The sequence below is a fragment of the Eriocheir sinensis genome, chromosome 3 (genome assembly GCF_024679095.1).
Source record: "Eriocheir sinensis breed Jianghai 21 chromosome 3, ASM2467909v1, whole genome shotgun sequence".
NCBI classification, from domain to species: domain Eukaryota; kingdom Metazoa; phylum Arthropoda; class Malacostraca; order Decapoda; family Varunidae; genus Eriocheir; species Eriocheir sinensis.
In genome coordinates this window covers 148,170-173,121 of record NC_066511.1, presented here as the reverse complement: position 1 = coordinate 173,121, position 24,952 = coordinate 148,170, and the positions used below count along the sequence as shown (strand labels likewise).

Here is a 24,952-nt window from a genome sequence, read left to right as displayed (position 1 = left end):
AGATAACAAGAGAGTAAAGTAAAAAAAAATTGTGATAACAAGGGAGTCCAGTCGAAAAAAAAGTATTTTTTTTCCACGGGCCGGAACCAATAAGCGCTTTTGCATGTATTTCAATACCTTGAGTTTCGCGACCCTCAAGTTTAGCGCTATACCTTCGGAATGAAGCCTTGAAACTTAGAGGGTACCGTATGTATGTATATATATATATATATATATATATATATATATATATATATATATATATATATATATATATATATATATATATATATATATATATATATATATATACAGTAAAACCCCGATTATCCGAAAGCGGATTATCCGAAAAACCGGATTATCCGAAATTGATCTGGATAATGCAATTAAAATTTTTTTTTTTCTATACTAAAACGTTATAAAACATCAAAAATAAATAAAAGTAACTACATATGTACTATATTAACACATTTAAAATTGATAAGAACAGTTAAAATGAATATGCTTTCTAATACGTATTGCCGAAATAGCTTATAACGAATAGATCAATGTATTAGACAAAAAACATTAAACAAACTCTCAACAACACCACGTCCGCACCTTCGCCCCAGCGCGGGTGGTCTTGCCATTTGGACACTTCACCGCTATGGTAACAGCATCTCACTGGCAAAAAAATGGCATCTGGTGATCTGAGGACATTTACTAGCTGTTTTGGCAGCAAAATGGCATCCGTTGATCTTCGGAGGACATTTACTAGCTGTTTTGGCAGCAAAATGGCATCCGTTGATCTTCGGAGGACATTTACTAGCTGTTTTGGCAGCAAAATGGCATCCGTTGATCTTCGGAGGACATTTACTAGCTGTTTTGGCAGCAAAATGGCATCCGTTGATCTTCGGAGGACATTTACTAGCTGTTTTGGCAGCAAAATGGCATCCGTTGATCTTCGGAGGACATTTACTAGCTGTTTTGGCAGCAAAATGGCATCCGTTGACCTTCGGAGGACATTTACTAGCTGTTTTGGCAGCAAAATGGCATCCGTTGACCTTCGGAGGACATTTACTAGCTGTTTTGGCAGCAAAATGGCATCCGTTGATCTTCGGAGGACATTTACTAGCTGTTTTGGCAGCAAAATGGCATCCGTTGACCTTCGGAGGACATTTACTAGCTGTTTTGGCAGCAAAATGGCATCCGTTGACCTTCGGAGGACATTTACTAGCTGTTCTGGCAGCAAAATGGCATCCGCTGATCTTCTAAGGACGTTTACTAGCTGTTCTGGCAGCAAAATGGCGTCCGCTGATCTTCTAAGGACGTTTACTAGCTGTTCTGGCAGCAAAATGGCGTCCGCTGATCTTCTAAGGACGTTTACCAGCTGTTCTGGCAGCAAAATGGCATCTGCTGATCTTGAGGACGTTTACTAGCTGTTCTGGCAGCAAAATGGCCACCATCATGCTGCACACAGTGTCATTGAAGCCTAAACCCCGGAAGAACCCGATGATGACCATTGCACAGGTGGAAGTGATTAAGAAGGTGGACAGTGGAAGAAAAAATCGAGAGATTGGCCGTGAGTAAGGCGTGTTCCTGGCAGCAGAAGTTTTTTTTTTTTTTTTTTTTGTGCTGGTGGGGGTGGGTGGGGGGTGGGGGGGTTAGGGCCGTGACCGCCCATATGTATTTTTCCCCATAGGTTATTAAGTTCGCCATTTGCGCACCTTCAGACCACCCATATGTGCGCAAATGGTGAGGTTTGACTGTATAAATATATATATATATATATATATATATATATATATATATATATATATATATATATATATATATATATATATATATATATATATATATATATATATATATATATATATGTATTATTTATTTTTTTCCTCTTTGGATAGAAAATGGTCGATAGTTTTTAAATGATACCACAATCTGGATCCACTAACTACCTGGGGGTGTTCTAAAGGGCCTATTCTACCACTCTGTATAGTCAATCCTTTTCTGTGGGGTATGTTCAATGAGTCTAAATTTTGGTGGTGTCTGCTGCTGAACTATGACTCTTATTAGAACTATTCCCAACAATTAAATATTTTTAGTAATGTGAGATTTAAGTTTAGTGGTGACTTTATGGTATCAATTAGACACAAAAATCAGGGCCCATTATATACTTGAATGTGGAGCTGCTATATCTGAGTAACAAATAAGTGAGAAAGTGAGATGTAAAGTAGAAGTTTTTATATTCAAGGTGAGACAGATCTTAATGACATATTTCATTGACCCCATATTTCATTGACAATAGGCATTCACCACCAGTTGTTCAGGTAATATAATACAATAAAATACAGCAATAGTATAAAATAGTTACTACCTGTGCTATGTCATTTAAGCATTCTTCTGAAAATTTGACTATTTCAGATAGATATGGATCACCACGGATGTTCTTGGGGACACCATCAGGAGAAAAGATGCTGCAATAGTCTTGTAATGCTGCTTGATTAATGAAGAGGTCATCTGCTTCCACCTCGTCATTGCCTTTACTTCCTCTGAAAATAAAACTTTATGTACAAAAACTGTTGTTCACTCTTTCAATCATCAATCTATTCAAGCAAGGTTAAATGGGACCTCCCCAGAAAAAAAAATCATATTCCTCATGACTTATCAGCCATAGCTAAGGAAACAGACCACATCCCACACCTCCCAATATCCACAGAATCAAGATACATAACTAAAAAATAGTGGATTACTTGAAAAAGGACTTTACCACAATTTGTCAAACACATTTAAGCACCACATCTAAGGGATTAGCTAAAAGAAGTTATTTGAAAATTTGCTTTACACGTCAACGAAGCATGCATCGTTGGTGGTGGTCTATCATTTTCTTTTCAATTTCAGGTGCTTAAGCATATCAACCATGAATTAATTACTGATAAGTAGCTCTATATAAAAATCAGGTAATAAAAATACGAAATAGATAATAAAAATAATCATAACTACAAGCAGCTGCTCAGCTGATAATTGTGAACAGACAAAAATGTATGTCACAAGAAAAAAAAGCTTACTAAACCTGTTGTAGACATTTAGATGAGGACACAAACAAACTTAAAGAAAGCAAAATACTAATGCACAAACAGCAAATAAAATTAAAGAAATTCAACAACTGTCTCTATCATATGGCTAGACTTGAAATCACTCTACAGTACCCTCTCAAGTTTTGCGCCTGCTTCATTCCGAAGGTATGGCGCTAAACTCGAGGATCGCCAAACTCGAGGTATTGAAATCCATGTAAAAGCACTTATTGGTTCCGACCCGTGGAAAATAATGACTTTTTCCGACTTTACTCCCTTGTTATCTCAAAATACGTACCTTGTTAACAGGCAGAAAATAGGAAGTAAGAACAGTTCGTTTTTATGCCACAGTTGAAGGCGGCTGCCTTACAATTGGCTGGCAGTTCTGAATACACGCTTGTGATCCACGTGATGTTGTCTGCTACAGTAAGGGCAGTCACTCGCGGTTACCAGTGGGACAGTTGGACAAACCTGTATTTTTCTGGTAGTTTTCTGTGTGTTATGAAATAATCTGCTAACTCCTTCTGTTAAAAATCATGAAATCACTAATATCATGATTGACTTTTCAATGCCTATTGAACGTAAACCGCTGCCGCCGCCGCAAAATAGCTTGCAGAGAGGTTCAACCTATTTACTGTTTCCATATCTCCCTCAGAGCTCACAAAGATCACAAGCGGACAGACTAGAACAAAACCAGGCAAATTAATACTTTTAATGCTGTGTATTCCCACAGCGCGCATGCATGGTAGACAGGGGAATGACTAATTTCATCGGGGAGATATTTCTCGCAACACCGGCCAGTGTAGTGGACCTTCTTCTTCTTTTGACCTGTAACGCTTTGTATCGCTTCTTAGGTCCTCCTTCTCCACACTTTTATACTTCACAACATGCACTTAGGGCCACTTTCACAGTCATTTTGTTTGCTTTGATCGTTACCAATGGCGGCGGTCGCTGCTTTAGTATTTCCACATGAAACTGGCCGATCAGGTAGTGGCGGCTGCGTTGTTAGCCAAGCCTCGCACTTACCAAACACTTTCAACACCGCTCGCTTCGTCTGCAGCTGCCACTACCCCATCGGCCAGTTTCACGTGAAATACTAAGTGGCGATCACCGCCATTGATAACGATCAAAACAAACAAAGTGACAGTGAAAGCAGCCCTTAGTTACTTAACAGTGCACACTTATACACTTCACCCTGAACTTAGGTGTTTTTCTGTCCTTTTCTTTCCCTGATTTTGCTTTTCTATGCCCTTTTGCAATTTTTCACTATTACTTTTCACCGTCGCTGCCATGCATTACAGGTCAAAAGAAGAAGAAGAAGAAAAGGAAAACAACACCGGGAGATCTACAATTTTCACAGACTTGAGAAAAAGATTTTTGGACCGTGGTTCCTCAGCACAGGGTGTTCTCTTATCTTGTTAATCAAGTAGTAAACAAAGCAGCTCTGCCAGTCCATTTTACGAATCCCTTAGTGGGCCATCTTCCACTGCTCCTCAATCCTCAGCCACTGCCGTTGTCTGTTTGCTTACATGCAGCCGTTCGGTACCCACGCTTGTACTCACAACCGTTTTCCATTCATAAGGACAACCAACAACTCGCTTCCGGTTGGGCATACGGGCAACCGCAGTTGCCCATAGGCCCAATGGCTGGACGCCTTTTTTTTACAGGCACAGCACGATGACATGATAGATAGGTAGACCGGACTCATGTCAATCAAAGCAAAACGAACAGGCAGTAATGCGCGAAAGTCGTGATGGTAAGAATTTAGGACTAAGCGCTAAACTCGAGGATCGCGCAACTCGGATAATGCGAAACTTGAGAGGGTACTGTAGTCTGTTTTAATTAGGATATTACAGGCAGTCACACCTCCTCATGTTCTTAATTTTGACTAGCCAAGTGGCAGCCAATCACTGCACTGGAAAATTTAAGTTTGCTTGGTCCGGGAAGCTCGCTCTGCCACTGCCTCACAGTGCAATGGAATGCATGAAAAAATATTTCTACACCTCAATATCACCATGAAATATTAACTTAACGCAATTTTACCATTGAACATGTATAGTGCCTAATGTGTCAAGGATTATGATGAGACAAAAAAATATATCCATAAGTACACTGTTAACTTGAATGTAGCTAGAAATATAAACTTGATTTTATCAAATAAAAAAAAAAATATCTTCATACATCACATATCTACGAGAAAAAATAATTTGTCGTCTTGTGTTATAAAAAGAATGTTATAGATAATGACTCACTGATGGCAATGCTACTAAGAAAACACAGGCAGGCCTTGTAGTATTCCAGATATTATTAGAAAACTAAGAGCACTTCACAGAGTCGTGACACCAGTGGCCAAGGCGGCAGCAAACTGATGGGTTCTGCGCGGAGATTGGCTGCCACATAGCTAACCAAAATCAAGTGAAAAAAAGAGGGGGCATGGCTGCCTGTAATATCTTATTGAAACAGACTAATAGAAAAATGCTACTTGTGGGGCCCCACTGTACAAGGGCCTTATCTGCCCTAACTTGGAGTATGGGAGTTCCACACACACAGCCTCAGTGGACAGAGTAGTCAAAGACTTTTAGGTTGGTATTATGACACTTTCACTTCTAACATCAACTATTTCTAGAGGTCAAAGAGGGGGTCAAATGGGTTGTAATGAGTGTTTCTTTAGGTTCACCATACAGAGGAAGGGTCAGACTACCACCAGGGTCATAAAACTACCCCTGGAAATGCCCACAACTCCTACGACAGCCCTGCCAAATAGGTGAACTTAGGCGACGAAATGTTTTAAAATATGACCCTTAGTCTCATAAGCTCCCCTCCTCTTACTAACAATCTTCTAAGTTTTTAAATTCCACCACAATGTTGCCCCTCTATCTTCTATCAATATTTTAATGCCAACTGTTCTTCTGATCTTACTAACTGCATGCCTCCACCCCTCCTGTGACCCCACTGCACATGACTTTTCTACTCTAGCTCATCCCAATGCTATTCAAAAAAAAATTTCAAGGGTTAACCTGCATCTTCATTCTTTCATTTATTTTGCTAGTAAACTCTGGAATAGCTTCCCAGCAGTTGTAATTCCTCCAACCTATTATGTAACTTCTTTCAAAAGAGGAGTACAAGTCGCTTTTCCAATTGAAATTGACCCTCTTGTTTGACTACTACAGCTATTTTCTTTTTACAAGAGCAGCACTTAGTGGACTTTATCTTTTGCCTTTAACCCGTAAACTGTGCAATTGAGATTCGGGAATAGCTCCTGGGTGCGCAATAAATGGCAAAATAATAACCTGCTGGAAAACAATTTTTAGTATTACAACACCCAAGAGAAACATGTTGAGCACCGAAGTGTAAAAAAAATAAAAAAATAAATAAATAAAAAAAAAATAATAATAATTCACTTAATGTGGCAATGATGGCTGGATAAAGGTCAAGGATATGAGACGACTTTGTGAGCACTGGTGGTGACGGGGTAGATAGGATGGTGGCAAAGGGAAGATGACACACGGCACAGTCACGTCTGAACATTATCTTGCAACTAATTATTCATTCCAGTTACAACAAGTGAAATAAATCACAGGAAACATCACTTTGCCAGTTTCCAGTAACATTTGCTTGCATTTTTATTTTTAGCACATTCACCTTTCAGATCACCTATTTTATTTTCCCTTACTCTAAACTATTTACAATCTACCTCACACTGTGCTTTTCAGTATTCTTTCAGTGTGTGATACTCAATGAAACAGGGCACAGCACACGTTGGTACTTGACATTCTGCGGACATAATCACGACCACTTTTCTTGACCTCTCACGTTTGTTTGTAGAGGTACATTCATGACACCGTCTCTGTTGTTTGCGTCCTTTTTCTGTGTCCAGTAAATATTCTAACTTGTGTCTGGTGAGGCAGTCCTTACACAGGAGTCTGTCAGGACCATGTAACTGACGTCATCCTCGAGCTGTAACTGTCACTGTCCCATATTTCTCCAAAAGCTGGCAGACTACATTGAAAGAAAACTCTTGTTTTTTTTGTTTATTTTTCAATCTTGACTAAGTACATGTTATATGCATTCAGCATTGTAACATCAACAACATGAAAGAACAGCTTATGGTACCATTTGTCACATTTTCTCACGCATTCAACACCAGCAAGCTGACAGTCACTTTTGTTGACTAGGCGCATATTCGTGTTGTAGTCAATCACCGCATCTGGCTTACTAATTTGTTCATATGTCTTGTAGTCTTCCTTGTCAGTGTCCTTGATTAACAGTAGTGAGCATGGTCACATCATGTTTGTCATGCCAGTTAATGGCCATGACTTTTCCACTCTTTTGCAGCTCCACATTACCAGAAACAGGTTGTGCTTCAAATTTTGGCATATGTTTCCTGTTCTTACGTAGTGTGCCACATGACCAAGTCATATTTTCCAGAAAATACTGACACAGACTAGGGCTAGTGTACCATTATCAGTACATAGGATATGTCCCTTACCCATGGACCTTTCCATCATTTTCTTCACAACTGCACCAGATACTCCCAAAGGGTCACCTTGTGGAATGTCAACAGGGGTGCCACCATAGCTGGGCACGATAACAGAAAACCTTATTCCCAATAACCAATAACTGATAATGAAAAACCTTATCGGTGATAACCGATATTCGTTAACTGGAGACACAAATATAGGCGATAACCGATACCCGATATAAATCCACAATTCTCATACTAGCTAGCGATAAGTCCGATAAGCGAAAATGATACTATATTGATGTTTCAAGTAGAAAAACATAGATGAATTCAAATTTTCATTATCTGTATTTTAGAAAACTTACAAAACCTGAAAACCACACGTTGACACGTAGCCTACACATGGACGGTAATACTGGAAACGCCTGAACCGGTGTTGTGTTATTTGGCGTCCCCACCGTCAAAAGCTGGCACTTTTGTTTACAAACACTGGTCTCTCATGAACTGCGCATGCTCAGACCAGCAAGCGTAGACCTGTACAGTCTCACAAAGCATTTTAACCGTAATTAGAAGTTGCTGGAAGGCTGAATCAGACATACAGTACCACTACCACCATCCCCGCTGTTTCTTGAACGACACTCTGTACGAGTTGTATATTTATATGTACAGAGTGTCGTTCTAGAAACAGCGAGGATGGTGGTACTGCATGTCTGATTCAGCCTTCCAGCAACTCTTTATGTGTTAAAAAGCTTTGTGAGACTGTACAGGGCTACGCTTACTGGTCTGAACATGAGCAGTTCACGAGAGACCAGTGTTTGTAAACAAAAGCACCAGCTTTTGACGATGGGACACCAAATAACACAACACTGGGTGCCTTCAATACCATGGCATGCTCACAAATGAATATGGAATATCAAATTAGAGGCAGTGAATAATCATTTTTCGGGCAAAGTTAAATGATTTTTCTCTTTGATATATTGATTTTTGAGTAATATAAAAAAATATCCGAGTGTTTTAATGTTGATGATCGAAGTATGAAATCTCTTCACCGAAGATATTTCATATCCCGAAGTTTTTTCATACAACACCGGGCCACGCATGCACGGTAGGGAGGAGACTTTTTTTTTTCTGAGGCAGAAAAAAAGTAGCGATTATCGCAAGTTTGGTTACAAAAGTCATGAAGATACCGATATATATTTAAATAAATAGCAAATGGGTAAAGTTGGAGAAGTTGGAGTAAGACTGTTCGATGAAGGAAGGAAGTGGGTACTGAATTCGATACTGTTTGCTGATGACACGGTGCTCATTGCAGAAAATGAAAGTGACCTACAAAATTTGGTCAGTGTTTTTGATAGTGTCTGTAATAGGAGAAAGCTGAAAGTAAATGTCAACAAAAGTACCACCATGTGATGGTTTGTGAGCAAAGTAGAAGTGAGGTTGTAGATTTTGTATACCCATATAGAGTGGGAATTGAATGTGAAAAAGAATGCAAAATAATTTTCAATGGTGAAGACATGGAGGAGGTCAATGAGTTTAAGTACCTTGGATCAGTTATGTGTAAGCATGGTGGTATGGAGGGAGAGATAAGAGAAAGGGCATTGCAAGGAAGAAGGGTGGTAGGGTCTTTGGGACAAATCATGAATGGCAGAAGTGTGAGCATGGAGGTAAAGAGGGATTTGAGAAATACAATAATAGTACCAACCCTCACATATGCAAGTGAAACGTGGGCCTGGAATGAAAGTCAGAGGTATAGAGTGCAGGCAGTGGAAATGAGTCATTTGAGGAGTGCTTGTGATGTGAGTAGACTGGATGGAATGAGTAATGATAACTCCTCAAACCTCCTCCTTATCAATTTCTGCAACATTCGTGGTCTTCGTTCTAATTTTCACTCTGTGGAACACTATCTCTCCTCCTCTAAACCTCATCTTCTCTTCCTCACCAAAACACAGGTTTCTGAGGCTACTGACAGCAACCTCTACTCTGTTCCCTCCTACTATCTCTATCCTAAATTTCAATCCAAAGCTGGATGTTGCCACGCAAGAACGACATCACTTGCTCTCGTGCCCACGACCTTGACTCTTCTGAATTTTCCACCATCTGGCTAAGACTTCATTGTCATTCTATTACTAAATACATCTGTGCTGTTTATCTCTCACCTAACTCTACTATGTAAAATTCTTTGACTATTTGAATTCTAAAGTGGAGCACATCTTGACTCACTCTCCCTTTGCTGAAATCTCCACCTTGGGAGATTTCAATGTTCACCACCAGCTTTGGCTTTCATCCTCTTTCACAAACCAGCCTGGTGAACAAGCCTACAACTTTGCTCTCCTCAACGACCTAGAGCAGTTGGTTCAGCACCCTACATGTATTCCCGACCATCTTGGAGACAGGCCCAACATTCTAGACCTCTTCCTTACCTCTAATCCTTATGCTTACTCTGTCAAACTGTTCTCTCCATTGGGCTCCTTCGATCATAACCTTATTTCTGTTTCCTGTCCTATCGCTCCTGTACACCCTCTGGACCCACCGAAGAGGCGATGCTGCTGGCATTTTGCTTCAGCTCGGTGGGACGACCTGAGGATGTACTTTTCCGATTTCCCATGGAATGATTACTGCTTCCAAGAGAGAGACCCATCTGTGTGTGCCCAGTGCATCTCAGAGGTGATTGTCTCTGGAATGGTGGCATACATTCCATGTTCTTTCTCTACTCCTCATGCTAAAAGCCTTGGTTTAATCATGCTTGTTCTCGTGCTATTAAAGATAAGAGAGGCAGCTCGCCAAGGGTTCCAGAGCCTTCGAACTCCCGCTAACTATGACCTTTACATTTCAGCCTGGAATCATGCCAAATCTATTCTCCGACTTACCAAAACTTCTTTTATCAATAGAAAATGTCAACACCTTGCTTCTTCTAATTCTTCCCATGACTTCTGGCATCTAGCCAAAAATATCTCCTCCAATTTCACTTCTTCCTCTTTCCCTCCTCTCCTTAACCCTGATGGCAGCACTGCCGTCTCATCTGTCTCTAAGGCTGAACTCTTCGCTCAAACTTTCTGTAAGAACTCCACCCTGGACGATTCTGGGCATATTCCTCCTACTCATCCCTCCTCTGACTCCTTTATGCCTGTTATTAAGATTCTTCCAAATGATGTTTTCTATGCCCTCTCTGGCCTCAACTCTCAGAAGGCTTATGGACCTGATGGAGTGCCTCCTATTGTCCTTAAAAACTGTGCCTCCGTGCTGACACCCTGCCTGGTCAAACTCTTTCGTCTCTGCCTATCAACATCTACCTTTCCTTCCTGCTGGAAGTATGCCTTTGTACAGCCTGTGCTGAAGAAGGGTGACCGTTCCAATCCCTCAAACTACTGGCCTATAGCTTTACTTTCATGAACATCTAAAGCTTTTGAATCAATCCTTAACCCTTTCAATACGATGACGCCTACGTAGGCGTCATGAAGCCCCAGTAGCATATACGATGACGCCTAAGTAGGCGTCATATTTCTATTCTGTTTCTTCTTCTATTGAGTTGTCCCGTACTTTGTGTTGGTTACTAAGTAAAGACACTGTATGCAGTCCTTGAAATCCTATTGCTCCTCCCACCATCCTTGTTCCCAACAATCACAAAAAATGAGCTACAGTATGCACTGCCTTCTTCCCGCCTTGTGTCTAAAATTAGGAAGTCTCATTGGCTCTCTCTCTCTCTCTCTCTCTCTCTCAGACACCGAGGCGCCAACACCATCACGTCTCGCCCACCTCTCTCTCTCTCTCTCTCTCTCTCTCTCTCTCAGACACCAAGGTGCCAACACCACCACTCCTTGCCTATCTCTCTCTCTCTCTCTCTCTCACACACACACACGTACACACATACATTGTCTGTGATGACAAAGGAGTATCTGGCAGCTCTCTGACTGATGATAACAGAGTTGTATTTGCTGATAATTTCTCGACATTCTTCCTCCTCTACACAATCATCTGCTTTCTCTATTTCTTTCCCCCTTTCCCCTTTCAGCCCTTTCTTTATTTCGCTTTTTTTTCTCGTGTTGACGCAATTTATATTATGCATAGCAGGTATATGTTGACTCGTCGTGTATGCTGCTTTGCAAATACGGGATACATGTAATGAGGGCTTTCAGCAGCATAATATACAGAGGCGACAAGCAGATACATGCCGGCTCAGGTTTCCCGCGCACGGCACGCCGTATAATCAGCCAGGCGGGCCTTTTGAACATCCGGCGCGAAGGGGTTAACCCTTTCACGCACCATGACACGATTCGCGTCAAAACGGAATCGTCTACATAAAGGCCTAAGCTTTTGACTCGAATCGCATCAAAAAACTTTTAAAAATTTGCCAAAAATAAAGTTAGCTTTCAGAATTGCGTCAAAACCATTTGAGTCAAAGATCCAAGCTAGACCTATAAAATAAACTAATCGTCAACTCTCGTGCCGTTGGATTTGAAGTAATAATTGCCTGTGACTTAGTTGCCTCTCAGCAGGCAGCCTGTGAGCGCGGACTGTCATCCCTTTAAATTGTATCCGGAGCTTAGTAAGCCTAGATTACAGTCGTCAGACGAAATTGGTGAAATTTATTCTTACTTCCAATGCAAAGTGATCGTGTCGTGATACAATACTTTGTTTTATATTCGCAGGGACCAGTAACTGTTGCTGTTAGAAAATATGGCTAAGAAATTATCAAGTGAAGAGATTTTCAGACTCTTTTGTACAGAGCATAATGATGATTCTCATGAGTGATGGTGATGATGGAATAAGTGAAAAAAAAACTACAGCAGAGAGTGTTAGGGAGAGAGACTCAGAGGTATTTATTATGATTATTATTGCATCTGGCAAAGTTCTTCCAGACAGCAAATAGGAGTGCTAATCATGCTTGTTCTCAGGCTATTAAAGATAGAGAGGCAGCTCACAAAAGGTTCCAGAGCCTTCGAACACCCGCTAACTTTGACCTTTACATTTCATCCCGGAATTGTGCCAAATCTATTCTCCGACTTACCAAAACTTCTTTTATCAATAGAAAATGTCAACATCTTGGTTCTTCTAATTCTTCCTGTAACTTCTGGCATCTAGCCAAAAATATCTCCTCCAATTTCACTTCTTCCTCTTTCCCTCCTCTCCTTAACCCTAACGGCAGCACTGCCGTCTCATGTCTCTAAGGCTGAACTCTTCGCTCAAACTTTCTGTAAGAACTCCACCCTGGACGATTCTGGGCATATTCCTCCTACTCATCCCCCCTCTGACTCCTTTATGCCTGTTATTAAGATTCTTCCAAACGATGTTTTCTATGCCCTCTCTGGCCTCAACTCTCAGAAGGCTTATGGACCTGATGGAGTGCCTCCTATTGTCCTTAAAAACTGTGCTTCCGTGCTGTCACCCTGCCTGGTCAAACTCTTTCGTCTCTGCCTATCAACATCTACCTTTCCTTCCTGCTGGAAGTATGCCTTTGTACAGCCTATGCCAAAGAAGGGTGACCGTTCCAATCCCTCAAACTACTGCCCTATAGCTTTACTTTCCTGTCTATCTAAAGCTTTTGAATCAATCCTTAACCGGAAGATTCAAAAGCACCTTTCCACTTTTAACCTTCTATCTGATCGCCAGTATGGGTTCCGCAAGGGGCGTTCTACTGGTGATCTCCTTGCCTTCCTAACTAACTCTTGGTCATCCTCTCTTAGCCGTTTCGGTGAAACCTTTTCTATTGCGTTCGACATATCAAAAGCTTTTGATAGGGTCTGGCACAAATCTTTGCTTTCCAAACTACCCTCCTACGGTTTCTATCCTTCTCTCTGTACCTTTATCTCCAGTTTCCTTTCTGACCGTTCTATTTCTGCCGTGGTGGACGGTCACTGTTCTTCCCTTAAACCTATTAACAGTGGTGTCCCACAGGGTTCTGTCCTATCTCCCACTCTTTTTCTGTTGTTCATTGATGATCTTCTTTCCAAAACGAACTGTCCTATCCATTCCTACGCCGATGATTCCACTCTGTGTTACTCAACTTCTTTTAATAGAAGACCCACTCCACAGGAACTTAACGATTCAAGGCTGGAGGCAACAGAACGCTTAGCCTCAGACCTTACTATTACTTCCAATTGGGGCAAGAGGAACCTGGTGTCCTTCAACGCCTCAAAAACAGTTTTTCCACCTATCCACTCGACAAAATCTTCCAAACAACTATCCCCTATTCTTTGACAACACCCAGGTATCACCTTCTTCAACACTAAACATTCTCGGTCTATCCTTAACTCAAAATCTCAACTGGAAACTTCATATCTCATCTCTTACTAAATCAGCTTCCTCGAGGCTGGGCGTTCTGTACCATCTCCGCCAGTTCTTCTCCCCCACACAGTTGCTATCCATTTACAGGGGCTTTGTCCGCCCTCATATGGATATGCATTATTCAACTTCATTCAATAGAAGACCATCACAACAGGAAGTACACAACTCCAGACTGGAGGCTGCAGAACGCTTAACCTCTGACCTTGCTATCATTTCCGATTGGGGCAGAAGGAACCTTGTGTCCTTCAATGCCTCAAAAACTCAATTTCTCCACCTATCAACTTGACACAATCTTCCAAACACCTATCCCCTATTCTTCGACAACACTCAGCTATCACCATCTTCAACACTAAACATCCTCGGTCTATCCTGAACTCAAAATCTCAACTGGAAACTTCACATCTCCTCTCTCGCTAAATCAGCTTCCTCGAGGTTGGGCGTTCTGTATCGTCTCCGCCAGTTCTTCTCCCCCGCGCAGTTGTTATCCATATACAGGGGCCTTGTCTGCCCTTGTATGGAGTATGCATCTCATGTGTGGGGGGGCTCCACTCACACAGCTCTTCTGGACAGAGTGGAGTCTAAGGCTCTTCGTCTCATTAGCTCTCCTCTTCCTACTGATAGTCTTCTACCTCTTAAATTCTGTCGCGATGTTGCCTCTCTTTCTATCTTCTATCGATATTTCCACGCTGACTGCTCTTCTGAACTTGCTAACTGCATGCCTCCCCCCCTCCCGTGGCCCCGCTGCACACGACTTTCTACTCATTCTCATCCCTATACTATCCAAACCCCTTATGCAAGAGTTAACCAGCATCTTCACTCTTTCATCCCTCACACTGGTAAACTCTGGAACAATCTTCCTTCATCTGTATTTCCTCCTGCCTACGACTTGAACTCTTTCAAGAGGAGGGTGTCAGGACACCTCTCCTCCCGAAATTGACCTCTCTTTTTGGACACTCCTTTGACCTCAATTCAGGAGCAGTGAGTAGCGGGCTTTTTTTTATATAATTTTTCTTTGAGCCCTTGAGCTGTCTCCTTAACTGTGAAAAAAAAAAAAATAAATAAAAATAAATTGCCTTATTATTATCAAAACTATTCCAGACAAAACTGACTCCTATTTTGACTGCCTTGACTTGGCTGTTGTGTTTTGTTTGCTGCCCTTGAGCTGTTTCTTCTACTGGAGAGAACATAATAGATAGAAAATATAGTTTTCCTCCATTTTCTCGAAAACTACTGGTTGTATGAAAATTCCAATGATACCGTTGGAATCCTCATAAAACTCCTCTATTATTGGCATACAAATCATTAAAAGTCAACTTAGGAAGTTTTGGCATTTCTTATTTATCTTTAATAAATGTTTTTTTTAAGTAAACAGTCGTTAGTGTTAGTAATATGCAGGCAGCAGTAACAAATACCGTCAGTTAAAGTCGATTATGAGTTAAAAAATATTAATAATTTCGTAAATAACTGTTTTATTAATATAAAGCCTGCTAATTTTCTGGGTGGTGGACAGCTTCAAGGCTGTTTAATAATCATAATCAGCGATCTTGTAAATTAACAAAACAGCTATTTACGACATTACTAACATTTTTTAACTCATAATTGACTATAATTGATGGTATTTGTTATTGCTGACTGCATAGTATTGACACTGATGACTGTTTACCATGCGCAGGCTAGCATACAGTATCCACGAAATCGGACACGCCGTGTGGCTATAGGTTGCCGTTGTGCGATAATGCTCACTTCAGACTCGGGTGAACCGACTATAATTTTATGACAGAAAACGTCTCATTCGTATGATACTCATAACTTTTTTATTATAAATATGGCTCCAGCATTTTAAAAATGTAGTGAGGGAATTTTTCGGTGAACCACAAAACCAGTCCATAAAATTATGTTTGTCAAGGGTCGTCCTGAAATACATGTAAAGTACACGTCGTAACATCTCTCCCCCCTTCCTCTTGCCTTCACCAGCAGTGGGCAGCGGCTGTCAGTCATGACAGGCTAGAGATATTTTAGGGTTGCCATCCGTTTCATAAAACAAGGATTTGTTCTGTATTGGAGGATGGGATGCAAGCTGCGTTCCTTATTTGTTTTAGATCAAGGTGGCATAACTGAGACTCTATTCCCAGTACAGTCGTCCCTCAAATAGTATGGTTTCGGTTTTATACGGATTGTCATGTAAGAATTTTTTTAGGATTTTTAAATTTCCCGCTCGTCACACCAAGTAGCCATGGCGTGAGTGGCAACACTGTTCTACCAAAACACCTGTTGAAACCACCCAAAGTGTTTAAGAAAGGTGTTCACCTTGCAGAAGAATTCAGGTTTAGGAGAAGTTACGTTTTGGGATGAGTTACGTTGCCATAAGGAGAGCATACCACGAGAATGAGAGCAGTGTTCGCTGTAAGAGTAAAGACAAAGGCCGTCCTTTTACTAAGCCTCATCGATGCTATGGTAACGGCGTCTCACTTGCAGCAAAATGGGGTACGCTGATCTTCCTGATGCAATGGAAGCACTTTTGTTTTGTTTGGGCCGCCATATTTGCTGATGACATCATCACAGCACAGAGGCATTCCACCTCTCAAAGCCAGGAGCGGAGCAAACGTGCTGAGCTGGCAACTCGTGCTGCCGCGTCATGCGGCCCGTATGCCCACCTGGGGGTTGGCGGAAAAAAAAAAAAAAAAAAAAAAAAAAAAAAACGGGATGCTCATATACCAAGTCACCGCTTGTAAACCAAGGCATTTTTGGGGGGATTTTTTTTGTTCGTAAATCAAAACACTCTTAAACTAAGGCACTCACAAATCGAGGTTTGACTGTAGTTGGCTACTTGGAAAACAGGAAAGCATTCAACGCAGGACAACATTGTTTTAGACAAGGACGCTCCTGCCTTTCACAGTCATTAACTCACTATGAGAGGATATTACAGGACATACTAGATGGGGATAATGTTAATGTCAACTATCTGGATTTCACTAAGGCTTTTGATAAAGTGGATCATGGAATTCTCCTATATAAAGTCAGAGCACTGGGAATATGTGGGACACTATAGTCTGTTCAGAGCATGAAGGCGGTTCAGAGTGGAGCTGGTATTGTCATTTACCTCTAGCCATGCTGCCAAATCAACCTTCGTAAATGCGTCTCTCTCTTATTTCCCATCCATGTGCTATTTGACAGTGATATTTTATATATTCTGTATATAGTAAAGGAAGCTACATAGTACTATGAGTGTCGATGTTTAGGATTATAACAACGATTTGTATAAATTCTATGACATGTGGCAGCCATTTTTTCCTATGTTGCCACGTTGTGGTGGTGGTGGTAGTGGTGGTCGGCATGTCCCCCTAGGTCCCTCCCCCTGGTCGAGAGGGAGAGAGAGAGAGAGATAAACAGGTGGGTTGTGGGTGGGTAGGTAGGGAGAAGTGCTAATCTGATAATTGGCAGTTGAACTGGCAGCGTCGCACTCATGGCAATTCCAGAATGTGCCACACCTTGAACCGCCTTCATGCTCTGAACAGACTGAAAATGGCTTCACAGTTTTCTTTCAGACAGATGACAAAGAGTGAATATTCGAGGCAGCCTTTCAGAGGCCAGCAGCGTTATCAGTGGCGTCCCACTAGGGTCAGTTCTTGGTCCCTTTTATTCCTCATCATGGTAGGAGACATTGATAGAGACTTGCAACACTCAGCGGCCACATCCTTTGCAGACAACACAAGAATCATTAAGAAAATCTCCACACAACAAGATGCCTAGCTACTGCAGCAAGACCAAAACAGAATCATGAGGTGGGCAGCAGACAACACAGCTCAAAATGAAGTCAACTTTGAGTTCTTGCAGCATGGCAGTCACAAAGCACTCATGGACTCTATAAATTACAGATGTGGCCAACAAGAGGTCACTGCCAGGGATGTAGTGAAGGACTTAAGGGTCAACATGAGCAGTGATGCTTCCTTCCCCCATCACATCCATCAAATAACATCAACTTACCTAGATTTCTTACCTGGATGGGGACACACCCCATCCAAAAACTGTGTGATGTCTCCAACCAAAACTGCAGCTGATGAATTTCCCTGAATATGGTCAGATGGTTGGCTAATATGACATCACAAGATGGCACGGACAACTACTAATTTTCAATACCCAGTCAACAACAACAACCCAAACAAGACACCCGAAGAACAACCAAACCACGTAGCAAATTAATCAAACTCGAATAAGATCTGACCAAGCTGCTTGCCCATCTTGTGCTTTAAGGAATTCACTGAGATGACAGAAACTGAATCCGGCAAGCTGTTCCAAATGTTGGTTAATATGTAGGATTAGTAGGAGTGGTCTGTGAAGCACAAGGGACATATATTCTATATTGTTTATACCTCAGTGTATTCAGATTAATCTATTGAGCATCGGAAATGGTCTAACACATATGTTCAAAGGGTGGGGGGATCGAGTAAAAACGAATACACATACATTTGTTTTGGTGGCGGCAGCGGCCATTGGAAGGTGAGCAGTGTTGCCAACGATCCTGTTAGGGATGGTACGCTTGGTTAGCAATGGTGCGCTAGGTTAGCGATTAGCCCACGCATGTGAGACCAGGTCCACCACACGTGGTTATTATTATTATTTTTTTTTTTAGAACACCCAGCCCAACGGCTGCCGTGCTGAGGGCTGGGTATAGTATTAGGTAAAGGTGCATGTTCTAAAAAAAATAATAACCACGCGTGGTGGACCTGCATGCGTGGGCTAATCGCTAACCAAGCATTGGATCGTTGGCAACACTGCTCACCTCCCAATGGCTGCTGCCGCCACCAAAACAAATGTATGTCTATGCCTTTTCACTACCATCGCTAACCACCTTAAAACAGGTGGCGGTATTTGTCCGCCACTTTTTACTAATGTTGTTTAAAAATTATTTGTGACTATTGAGAGAGAAACCTCACTCACTCGCTCGCTTGCATAGAAAACTGGTGTGAACGGCAGAGCGGGGCGGAGTGTGCTACGGGGAACCATAGTACTCCTGATATGTGTGTAGTGCGGCGACTATGCCTGATGAACGAGCCTCCCATAACCCACTGGGGTACCTCTTTGGCCGACTCGGTAAGGAGTGGCTCTCCCGTCACGTTGGTCACGGGTTCAATCCCAGGCAGCCGGCGAATACCCTCACTTTGTCTTGATTAATTTCACGTGTGTTTTGATACACGCAGAGGACGTGTAGGAAAATAGAAAAAGAGAAAATAAACTCCCGGGGCATGACAGTGGTGGCATAGTGGTGGGCATCCTCTCCTGCAGTTCTGTTGAGTTTCCCCGAAGGGGTAACAGGTAGGATGGCCCATGCTCCGAGGGTAATAGAAAATGGGAAGTGTTGGAGGTATGTCTCTACGGGGACATTGTGAAATAGTGCACCAAAATGGGTCACAGTCTAAAGGTCTCAAACACACAGAAATTAATCTACATAGAGGAGAAAGTCATGTTGTGCGGCGACTATGCCTGATGAACGAGCTTCTCATAACCCACTTAGCCAGTGGGGTACCTCTTTGGCCGACTCAGTAAAGAATGGTTCTCCCGTCACGCTGGTCGCGGGTTCAATCCCAGGCAGCCGGTGAATACCCTCACCTTGTCTTCATTAATTTCTCGTGTGTTTTGACACGCAGAGGACGTGTAGGAAAATAGAAAAAGAGAAAATAAACTCCCAGGGCATGACACATGTATCCCCCTAAAAGTAGGTTTTTTACTGGTTTGTGCAGAAAACAACTATCTACACCAAAAAAGGAGTCATATTTTGTCCATGAAAACATAATATGTGTCTTGAAAATAATACGCCTACTTTTCCTACATTTTTACCCAAATGTTAATTACTCTCAATGATAAGAAGCAAGCTCTCACATCAGTGTTACAACAGGGGACATAAAGCTGATAGGAGTGACCTCTAGTGTCCCTATTCCGATTTCTCCTCAGCAAATGATCAAGATTCGGACAAAGTCCTTTTACAATTTTAAACACCATAATAAGATCAGCTCTGATCAGTCTGCCTTTGATTGAGAACCTAGAGACTCAGTTGCACGAGATGATCCATGTAAGGTACATCACAGAACCCAATGATTTTCGAAGTCCACCTTCTCTGAATAGCTTCTAGTAGTCTTACATTACCCAAATATCCAGTAAACCACACCACAGAAGTGTAGTCGAGGATTGGCCTCATATGTGAAATAAAAACCTCTCTCATAAAATCTAGAGTTCTACAAATAGTTCCGTTCCATTAAGAATGAATGAACAACACCTCCCTCCTGTCCAGTGAAAAACAAGCCATAGCCACCAGTCAGCATGTTAAATGCCTGGGAGATGCTGACGGCACCTTCCACCACCACACCCAGGAGACCATAAAGAAGGCCAGAAGGATTGCAGGGTGGACACTGAGAACCTTCTACTCCTGGGAAAAGGATTGCCTCATGACTCTGTGGAGAGCTCTAGTCCAGCCCATTTTTGGACTACTGCAGTCAGCTGTGGTCCCCCCACAAGGCCACGGACATCCAAGCCCTTGAATCAGTCCAACGGTCTTACACCAAGCAGATTCAAGGGATGGGAGCGATTGAAAAGGCTAGGCCTATACTCCCAACAAAGACGGAGAGAGAGGTACTCCATACTGTACATTTGGAAAATAATTGAAGGGAGAGTACCTAACCCTTCCACCACAAACAAAGTGGAGGCCTACACCAACGAGAGGATGGGACGGAAATGCCTCAGGAGAGCCACACCAACCCATGCACCAGCACGTCTAAAGTCCCTCCTCTCTGCCAGCCTACCATACAGTGGCCCCAAGACCTTTAACAGCCTCCCCAAAACAATAAGAAACATCACTGGCTGCTCTGTAGAGAAGTTCAAGTCCCAGCTGGACAAGTACCTGCGGATGGTCCCGGACGAGCCGCCAGTCCCAGGCTACACCGCACTCTGCAGAGCACCAACCACTCATTAGCGAACCACGTTACCCTTCAGCTTAGGGATGCTGGGACCGGCAGCAGCGGTAGACCACTATGGCTCTGAGGAGTTTTCCTCTAAACTATATCAAGTAAGTAAGTATCAAGAATACATAAGAACATAAGATCATAGGGAAACTGCAAGAGGCTGGGTGGCCTACACAGGGCAGCTCCAGAATCCCCCCCACTACTCACGATGGGTGAGGTGTAGTTACAGGGGTTACAGGTAGAGGCTTGATCCTTGTTATACCGGCGGTATTAGGCACGCATCCAGTACCCCGTCACCTTACTGCACCCACACCTCACTGCCACCTGTCGTCCTCATCCATGTAGCTATCCAGTCTACTCTTAAAACAAGCTATCGTCCCTGCACTAACTATGTGATTGCTGAGTCTATTCCATTCCCCCACCACCGTATTACTAAACCAATGCTTGCCTATATCTCTCCTAAATCTATACTTTTCTAATTCAAATCCATTACTGCGAGTTCTATCCTGCTGGCTAATTCTCAGTACTTTACTTATATCGCCTTTGTTGTAACCCTTGACCCATTTGAATACTTCTATCAGATCTCCCCGCACTCCTCATCTCTCTAGTGAATGTAAGTTTAGATGTTTCAGCCTATTTTGATATGGGAGGTTCCTCAGCCCCTGAATCATCTTGGTCATCCTCCTCTGAACTGATTCTAGCAAGTTGATGTCCATTCTGTAGTGTGGGCACCAAAACTGGACAGCATAATCTGAGTGTGGTCTAACTAACGCTAAATAGAGTCTGAGGATGACCTCTGCACTCCTGTTGGTTACCGTCCTGTTAATAAAGCCTAATACCCTGTTAGCATTATTCCTCGCACTAATACATTGCTTCCTTAGTTTTAGGTCAGAGTTCACTAACACTCCCAAATCCCTTTCACACTCAGACCTGCCTATCGCTGTCGAGTCTAAACTATACCCGTGTAATGGGTTGCGTGTTCCTACACTAAGTAAGCTACACTTGGTGATGTTAAAATTCATCTGCCATTTCTCTGACCAAGCTGACAGTTTGTTGAGATCCTCCTGCAGTGCTCTAGCATCCTCCCCTGTCCTAATAGTGCATCCTATTTTGGTGTCATCTGCAAATTTACCTATGTCACTAATTATCCCATTGTCTATGTCATTGATGTAGATAATGAATGGAAGCGGGCCTAAAACTCAACCTTGAGGAACCCCACTGGTAACATTACCCCATTCGGATTTTTTATCGTTAATGGTAACCCTCTGTTTCCTGTCGCTAATCCACGCCTTAATCCAATCAAATACCTTCCCTCTTATCCCATGAGCCCTGACTTTATTTAACAGTCTCTGGTGAGGTACCTACAAAAATATCGAAGGCCTTACTAAAATCAAGATAAACCACATCATAGCTCTCATCATTGTCAGCTGCCTCGTATACTCTATTGTAAAAGGATATAAGATTAGTGAGGCACGACTTTCCTTTAGTAAACCCATGCTGTGAGTCGTGAATTAAATTATGTCTGTCTATATGGTCCCTAATACTATCAGCTATTATTGACTCAATCATTTTACCTATAACTGACGTCAAACTAATCGGCCTATAGTTCTCCGCAGAAGATTTGTCTCCCTTCTTAAATATTGGAATAACGTGTGCCTGCCTCCATGAAACAGGCACCGCCCCTGTGTCTAGTGACTTCCTAAATACTTCTGTTAACTGCCCACTTATTTCAGTTTCGCATTCCTTTATTACCCTGGGGAAAAGTTCATCTGGCCCTGGCGCCTTAGTGACTTCAAGTCTATCTATCTGTCTAATCACGAGCTCCCTACTTATGTTGATGTCGGTTAATTCTTCTACCTCTTCTCCCCTGTAGATCTGTTCTCCCTGAGGTATATCATCTAATCTTTCTTTGGTAAATACAGTTAAGAAATATCTATCTAACGCCTCGCTCATTTCCTCATCCGTGATTCTCCTGACTTAAGCGGCCCTATCTTATCCCTAACCTTGGTCTTATAAAACTGAAAGAAGCCCTTTGGGTTAAGATTCGTTTTAGGTCCATGCCAGTATCTCATTACCTACCTTATGAAACATCAGTATCTCTTCATATATCTTTTCTACAAACCTTCAACAGTCATGGAAATGCTTTGAAAATCCAATTCAAGGACTTTTTTTTTTACTCTTGAAAATAGGGGATAATGTTTACGAAAGCGCGTCGCATCCTCTGGTAGGTCGTAAAGTTCGGTTGGAGTAGTTTACATATGCTCCCTGACCCTAAACCCTCTGCAAGCTATTTTACGGCTGTGGCGGCTGCAGCATCGTCGCGGCCGCCGCCAGAGGAGGCGACGCGCTTCCGTAAACAGTATCCCCTATTTTCAAGAGTAAAAAAAAGTCCTTGAATTGGATTTTCAAAGCATTTCCATGACTGTTGAAGGTTTGTAGAAAAGATATATGAAGAGATACTGATGTTTCATAAAGTAAATTATTAGATACTGGCACGGACCTAATACGAATCTTTACCGCTCTTTGGATTGGTCTTTGCTTCCCTGGTAATTCTAATCTCATAATTACGTTTTGCCATACGTGTGTTTTTCTTTACTGCTCTAGCTAAATTGTTGTAACTATCCCTTAGGTGAGTTTCCCCCCTTTTAATTCTAACATACAGCCCTCTTTTCCTTCCTATTTCAGTTTTTAGCCTGTCTGTCATCCATCGCGGGTAATTACCTGTTGACCTGACTTCCCTGTGAGGTATAAACTGTTTCTGTCCTAGTTTAATCTCCCTGACCAGACTATTGTACTCACCCTCCAAGCTACTGACCTGACTAGTGACCTTACCAGAGATTACCGCCCCTCCCTGCTCTGGGTCCTGACCTACTTATGCCACTAGCTTTGCTCTTTCACATGAAGATGGAATTTGAGAGAAGAATCAATCCTGACCCCAAGATCTTTGTGGTTGTCAACATCTAAAATAGGTTGCTCACCATACACCTCCATAAAGTGCAAAGTGTATGTGTAAGCGTTACCAGGTCAAAAGAAGAAGAACGTACACGATTGTGGGTCTGTCACACAACTCACTTGAAAAGGCCCGGTATGAAGGTTACATCCTCTTCGTCCAGAGCGGAGTGCTCATGTACGCGCCCGCCAGCAGGGTCACCCATGTCTTCTTCTTCGTGGGTGTTTTATGGGGCTAGTTAGGCTGTGGGCCCACAGCCTCTGGAGCCCCGTCAGTGGTAGTTGTTATCAGGAGTCGTTGATTGTGTTGGCCGTCGTCACCAGGGCGGGAGTTTGATCCTGTCGAGTTGCCCCGACTTCTGCAGGAAGGTTTGCGTGCACTTGAGGGCGTGGAAGGCAGTGTTGGGGCTGAGGGCGTCGCTGCCCAGCAGGTCCTCTAGGGTTGGCCTGTGAATACGGAGACTGGTTGTCGCACGTGTGCTTCGTTTGTTTACATGTCTTGGTCTTGGTCTTGGTTGGAAGTGGAGTCCTTGAAAGCTTGGAGGAAGAATACATGGAGTGGCCCTCACCAGGCGCCGCTCTTCACTGTGAGGTGAAACATGGGGGTGGGCGGAGCCTAGCCGGTGGCCTTGACCCAAGGCAAGTATGGAGAGGTATCGTCACTCATAGAACGTGAAGAACCAAATTTTGAAATGAGCTTTTTTTATTAGGACCTCTCGGATGTTTTTTTGTTATAAACTACTACAATAAAATAAATTAAGATGTGGATTTTTTGTTATATACCCTATGTTCACGGCATCTCATCCTGGACGATGATTGGCTGGCGTCCCGATAAGCTCCGCCCCTTCCTCGAGCCTAATAATTAAGCCCCGCCCCATCCTCGTTGTCTGCCCAAACCTACGACTTCACCCACCTCACTCTGACCCTGTTTCCTGACCCCAACATTCATTTTTACGAAAAACTGAGACCACCATCATTTTCCTGAGAAAATTCTGCATCACACTAGCATAAAATTGTAACAATAATGTAAAATTACACATACGAAAATCAGAGTTAAGTCATCATCATATCTTGTCACTCCACCACTGGCACCACTGGAGGGATCTTTCGTTTGCTTCCAGGAGATCTTGGTTGGAGCTAGGGATGTGCAAGTACCGTTAATTTGAGTACCGGTAGTACCGGTACCGAAAACTCAAGTACCGTTAGTACCGATACCGGTACCGGTACCCAAAGGAGTTTTTTTTTCTTAATGACTTCTGATGAAATTCCCA

General features: G+C 42.5%; 1 protein-coding gene across 5 annotated transcripts in view; it reads right to left on the bottom strand.

Annotated features, from left to right (window-relative positions):
• The window catches only part of LOC127003447 (little elongation complex subunit 2-like), a 134,987-nt gene extending 110,794 nt beyond the window's left edge, over nt 1-24,193 (bottom strand). For 2 of the 5 annotated variants that reach the window (XR_007757078.1, XM_050870157.1), the window contains exons 1-2: nt 23,805-24,190; nt 2,339-2,513 (exon numbers count right to left, since the gene is read on the bottom strand). Coding sequence is in view for 3 of the 5 variants with exons in the window: in XM_050870157.1 (XP_050726114.1) it covers nt 2,339-2,513; nt 23,805-23,887 (258 nt within the window). In the remaining 2 variants the exon portion in view is untranslated. Of the gene's footprint in view, nt 1-2,338; nt 2,514-23,804 lie in introns of all 5 variants that reach the window. The other 3 variants (XM_050870184.1, XM_050870168.1, XM_050870176.1) reach the window with 3 other exon arrangements.
• Nucleotides 24,194-24,952: the final 759 nt, after the last annotated feature.